This window comes from Sarcophilus harrisii, chromosome 4, assembly GCF_902635505.1.
Source record: "Sarcophilus harrisii chromosome 4, mSarHar1.11, whole genome shotgun sequence".
NCBI classification, from domain to species: domain Eukaryota; kingdom Metazoa; phylum Chordata; class Mammalia; order Dasyuromorphia; family Dasyuridae; genus Sarcophilus; species Sarcophilus harrisii.
This window is the reverse complement of record NC_045429.1, coordinates 158333404-158339403: the sequence shown is the minus strand read 5'-3', so window position 1 is coordinate 158339403 and position 6000 is coordinate 158333404. Positions and strand designations below refer to the sequence as shown.

The 6000-nt window shown below is 34.4% G+C and overlaps 1 protein-coding gene across 1 annotated transcript in view; it reads right to left on the bottom strand.

Annotated features, from left to right (window-relative positions):
• Positions 1 to 2496: 2496 nt before the first annotated feature.
• The window catches only part of IL20RA (interleukin 20 receptor subunit alpha), a 52631-nt gene continuing 49127 nt past the window's right edge, over positions 2497 to 6000 (bottom strand). The window contains exons 6-7 of the mRNA XM_012549355.3: positions 4293 to 4432; positions 2497 to 3436 (exon numbers count right to left, since the gene is read on the bottom strand). Of these exons, the coding sequence (XP_012404809.2) occupies positions 2648 to 3436; positions 4293 to 4432 (929 nt within the window). The 3' untranslated portion in view covers positions 2497 to 2647. The remainder of the gene's footprint in view (positions 3437 to 4292; positions 4433 to 6000) is intronic.

Genomic DNA, 6000 nt, shown 5'->3' with positions numbered 1-6000 from the left:
TAAATTTTAGAAACCAATTTGTGGTGTGCATAATATTTTAAGCTTAATACCATGAAGGACAATTTCATGAGACATTGGGAGCTCATTGGGGATCATCAGTGTATCCTAGATTATACTTCGCTGAATAACTAGTGACTTGAAATGTGTGGTTGTGAACATTCATAGATGTGGAACAAAATGGAGTCAAGATAATCTAAGACATGGGGATATATCTGCTATAGTGGAAGGAATTAAGGGCAAAGTCTACAACTTTTAAAGGGTAATGGGAACTTTTGTTAAAACAGTAAGAATGCAAGGCAAAAAAGGTCAACAATTCTATCAAGTTCCCTGATGTTTAGGTTGGGCTAAGTTCCCTTCAGCTCCCATGATGTCCCTAGCAACTAGTGACAGACATGCAAAACATCTTATAATCCTCAAGGAGGCATTTAGATATCCAGCATTTATTAAGGGTCTACTATTTTTACACTGTACTAAGGGCTGGGCCACAATGCAAACACTATGTACTCAGTAGCACTAAATTGGACAGGACAGAGCTGAAGATCTTTTGTCTTTTATTCCTTCCTCAGGGCACCATACCTCATCTATCATTCTAATCCCATATATTTTTTAAAAGTTCTTTTTTCTCATATAAAGATCTGAGGAGGAAACTTTTGTCACAGAGAAAAGAAGTTGATAGCAATTTTTTTTCCTGCTTCTTTGTTATGATCAGGTGCTTTAAGACTGAATGAAGTTGTTGGACATCCTAATTAACTCAGTGGAGAGTTGTATAGAGATCTTTGTATGTATGTAAGTAATATATGTATATAATGGGGCTCTGGGAATGAGATTTTTCTGTTTCCCTCTCTCAACTAATATCACTGTCTGTTTGAGCCATCAGTTAAACAGCAAATAGTCCCAAATTATTGTTATGTCAGCTGGAGGGCACTAGATGTCCATTTTCCCTCTATTGATTCAGCACAAGAATTCTGAGGCAGCAATCTGAGGAAACAAAGTGGATGCTGCCATTCCAGAAATGATAGAGTAACACTGCAGAACCTTCAAATTGCTGGGTAGTCTTCCTCATTACCTTGCAAGTAGATAATAACTAAGTAGTGAGGGGCCAAAAGAGTGTGTAGAGTTTCCCCTATTGTGGCAATGGTCCTGGCTTCTAATGAAAAAGGCTTGATCAACCTCAACATGTTATTGGAAGTTAAATTTGAACCCTCTACACTCACCTGCCAATGTATTGCCTTCAGCCTCTTTATTTTCTAGAGATATAATTTGTCATTTGTTGGAAGTTTCTTGATATATCTGAAAGTTATTGTTTTATGTCATAAAGGATTCAGTTTTAAAGTAGAAAATCATCACTATTATGTTAGTTTTGCTTGATATGTGATTTATTTGCAAAAGTACTGTATACTTCATTTCAACAAGCATGTATCAAACACTTATTATGTGCAAGTCATTGTGTAGATGCTGAGGATACCAAAATAAAATCCAAGACAGATTCTCTCTTCCCCCTTCAAAGAGCTGATGTTTTTTGGAGTGATCCCAGCATAAATCAAGCACTTAATATCACAACTGTAACATCACAACTCAATTCCCAGAGTAGTTTAGCGGCAAATGTTTTTCCCAAACACAACTTCAGAAATAAATATGATAATATTTAGCACAGGATTTGACCTTATTTTGCACACTGGAATTGATGAATTGCAACAAAAGTATAGTATTTATTAACTATCTAAAATATTCTGAATTGGAAAGAATAATAATAGAATTTCATGAACTTCTTTATATTCCAGGAATAAATTAATTGAGATAAAATATTTTTACAAATTGTGAGGGGCTATCCAAGTAGAAGGTATTATTCTTATAAGTAAACGTCCAATTTAGTGTGATGTTTAAAAGATTCAAAAGTCAGTGTTAGACTGTTAATGAACATTTTATGGTCCTAATTACAAATGTTGAATGGAGGTGACCTATTTACACAGCCAGAAGGAAAACTTGAGCTGTTCATGACAGAGCATTGAGACAGTGAGATGAGAATGTTTCCTACAATTCATCTGTCACTAATTGGTGTATATAGTTTAGAAATCTCTCCTAGAATTAATTCTCTAAATTCAATTTGAAATTGAGGACAGTAATACTTGTACAACAAAATCTACCTCAGAGCAAAGGCTCCTGTAAAAAAAGGAACCCTTTCAATGAGATGGAGATATGAATTATTATTGATATTGTTATTAAATAACTTCATTAATAATACAAAGAACTTTAGGATGATCCTTATGACCCATGCATCTGATAGGTACTCAAAGAATTGGTGCCTCCATGAATTGCGCATTTTAGCAAACATTAATACCAAATGAATAAAATATATTTGCAAGACTACATATACATAACCTTTAACAAAATGCTTGCCTTATCAGTGAGGTAGGATGGGAGAAAATTTGGAATTCAAAATTGTAAAAAATAGAAAAAGAAAGAAAGAAAAAGAAAAAAGGTTAAAATTGTTTTTATATGTAATCGGGGAAAGAAAATATTAAAATTTTAAAATCTGTTTATAAAAACTCTTTTTTTTTCAAGTGATTTTAGTGTAGTTGAACTCATCTGTTTGTCGGTATATGCCTTGAAAAAATGTCAACAAAACAAATAAACTAAGTTTCTAAAGCTAGTCTTCCATTTGTATGTGTAGTCCCCATTCCTCCATGAATTGCACAAGATAGGTTTCATTTCCTGGAGGGGATTTGCTGGGCACTTGTGTATCATAAAGTTTTGACAAAAGTCCCTTATCTGGATACTCATCACATTCAGAATGTCCTCTTTTCTCATCTACAATATGTTCACAATCAGATAGAGATGGTATATGTAGTCTCCCTGTTTGGGGATCCCAGTCTACTAATGTCCTTGATTCTTCTTCCTTTTGTTTCTTCTTTGTCTCTGTGTCTTCCTGTGTTTCCTGTTGAAGATTTCTTTGCTGTGGATTGTATGCCTCCTGGTCAAAATTTGCTAATGTATTCTCTGATTCAAGCATTAATTTGCCCTGAAAGGCTATTCCTTCTTGTAAATTAATCTCCTGATCCTGATATTCTGTACCAATGTCACTAGGTCTCACATCAAATTCATATTCTATGATTGCTTCAGTCTTTGTTCTTGCAGTACAAAGTAATCTGTGTTGAACTGGAGAAAGGCAGTGTAAAGTTTCATTATTGTCACAAAAAATGTCCATCGCCTTTGAAGCATAACCCAAGTGCTTCACTTCTAGTTCCTCTTGATGGCTCTTATCCTCCATATTTTCAGCAGTGCTCAAGTCAGAAATGTCACTGACTTTTTCCATTAAACTCAGATCCTTTGAGGAAGTTTTAGAATCTTCTACAATACTGAGGGTAATAAAGTTAACTACTATTTTTTCAGCAGGTGCAAAAAGTCTTTGGTCAAATCCAGTTCCATAAATCAATACCTGGAAAAAGAGGACCAGAAATTAAGAAAACAATAACCACCACCTTTAAAAATTTTTAAATAGACATTTATTTAAAAGAAACCTTAGTTTCATTAAATTCTCTCTCTCTTTTTTTTTTTTTAAGATCAATTGTTTCTCAGCTTTGGCAAATGTAATCATGACCTGAACAAAAGATACCTCAAAATACTGTCATTCAGATCAAAAGTTCCAGGCTTTCTTAGAAATAGCCTATATGAAATGTCACATAATATGACCAAACCAGGAGGAAATCTCATCAACATTTACTTCAGCTGATTCAATGCATCTAGAACCATAATCTTATGTGGTTCTAGCCACATAGCCACAAGCATGACTTGTTTTTGTGGATCAATGAATATACAAACAATATTTAGCAAAGAAAGAAGAGCATTGCTTTCTATTTATTCAAAACTATGATCAGAGGACCCTAGAACTTTTTACTAATATTAATCCATTATTCTTCCTCAAAATCTTGAGGAAGGAAGCAGACTTTTAAAGAGGAAGGGTGCTCATTCATCACTTAGCCAATGTGGTCTTTTTCCTCATTTTAACTAAATAATTATACATTCCTTCCTTGTCTTATAATGACAATGAAAATTACCAAAAAAATTATGAATTTTAGTTAACTTTCGACTATCCATGTCAATGCCCCTGTGAGTTACTTATAAAGAAAATCTATAAATTATGGGCCAATCTATAATTGTTGTTATCCTGCTGTCAGGGATGGGACTTAAACTCAAGTCTTCCTGGCTCTAAAGTAAGCTCTCTACCCACAATGCCAAACTCTTGACAAAGAGATTGCCATTATATTTGGTTTTGTTGGATGTTAGGAACTTACCAAATTGGTTGGTTGTTTCTCCTTGCCAATATGTATGTATCTGTACGTGGAGTAGCCTATTACTGAAAAAATAAAGGCTGTAACAAAAATGGGCAAAACATAAAAAAGGATGATTCTTACTTTCAACTCTGAAGTTTTATCTGTCAAGAAAAAAAGGAAAAAAAATTAAAAGTGGAGGTAGAATAGAAAGAAAAGTGAATTGGGAATCTGAATCCCTGAGTTTTAGTTCTGATATGAAGGAGAGAGCACTGGATTTGGAACTGGAGGAACTGATGGACTTGAGCCTCAGTTTCTTCACTTTGTGAGACTTAAGTGACAAAATGTATATAAAAGTATTTTAAAACTGTAATAAACTATTGTGGTGCAACTCTATACCATTTCTTAGCCTGTTCCATGCCATGCCAACTCATGGGTACATCTGTTCCCACTCTGTCTGGGTTCCTTCTATGTCTTCTTTTTCCAATTAGACTATAAGCTTTTTGAGGGCAGAGGCTGCCTTGCCAGCTTGTTTTTATATCCTGGCCACCCAGTAGAAAATCTGGAATATAGAAAGCACTTAATAAATTTTTGCTCTATTTATCTATCTATTAATTTATCTGTTAATTTTAGAGTTAAACAGGTAGGAGATATCTAATCCAATCATACTTAATTATGAAGGATTCAAGGCCCAGGAAGGTTATTACTATATTTTAAAAAGTAACACAAAAGAGGATTACAAATATTCTAGGACTCAAAGACTTCTGAAAGACATAATAAACAGCTTACCATCTCTAATATAATGGACAAAGGGCTAAGCTATAAATAATACCTGAAGTTACATAATTACTCTTCCTATATTAGTCTGGAGTATACAAGTTTGTCTTGAATTGATGTCATTTGAGGATTGATTAAGGAACTGGGCATGTTGGTGCAGTGGTCAGAGAGCCCGACCCGAATAGAATGATTAGTCAGTTTAAATCCCATCTCAGACACTTATTAGCTGCGTGACTCTGGGCAGGTCATTTAAACTGTTTGCCTCAGTTTCCTCATCTGTCAAATGAGCTGAAGAAGGAAATGGCAAATCACTCTCAAGAAAATTCTAAATGAGGTCATGAAGAATTGAACATGATTGAAATAATTGAACACAATAACAACAATCTGACAGATGATATAGCATCCTTTTCAGAAACTTTTCAGAAAGATGCCATGAAGTTTCTGTAACAGAAGGTTCTAGCATATGTTCCTTCCTTTTTCTTCATAGTATATCTTACTTTGAAATTTAGATGGGATGGGGAATTGTCTTCACCTATGGGTCTTATGACTCTGGGAATATAGCAAAAAAGGATTTAAGCACTTCCTTAAATCAGTGAATTTGAGAGATTAGAGAGGTGGTGGGATGAATTTTAATGTGATTAAAGCAGTTTTTTCTTTCCTTTCAGGTTTCCATTTGGGGGCTTAATAACCCTCAGATTAAGGAAGAAGGACCAGGTATATGCTGCAGCACTTATAACATCTATTGTTCCAGTATCTCTCATAGATGAATTTAAAGTTTCATACAACCTGGTAATCATAACTTAGTCAGGGAGAGGCAAGAAAGAAAGAAGAAAAGAGAGTAATTAAGAAGAAGTGATTAATGAGTTGCTTCCTCCTGCCCCCACAATTTCCAGTGGCCAGATACTAAACATTCTTTGCTGTGCTTTTAATTTAACCTTTTATTTTCCCCAAACAT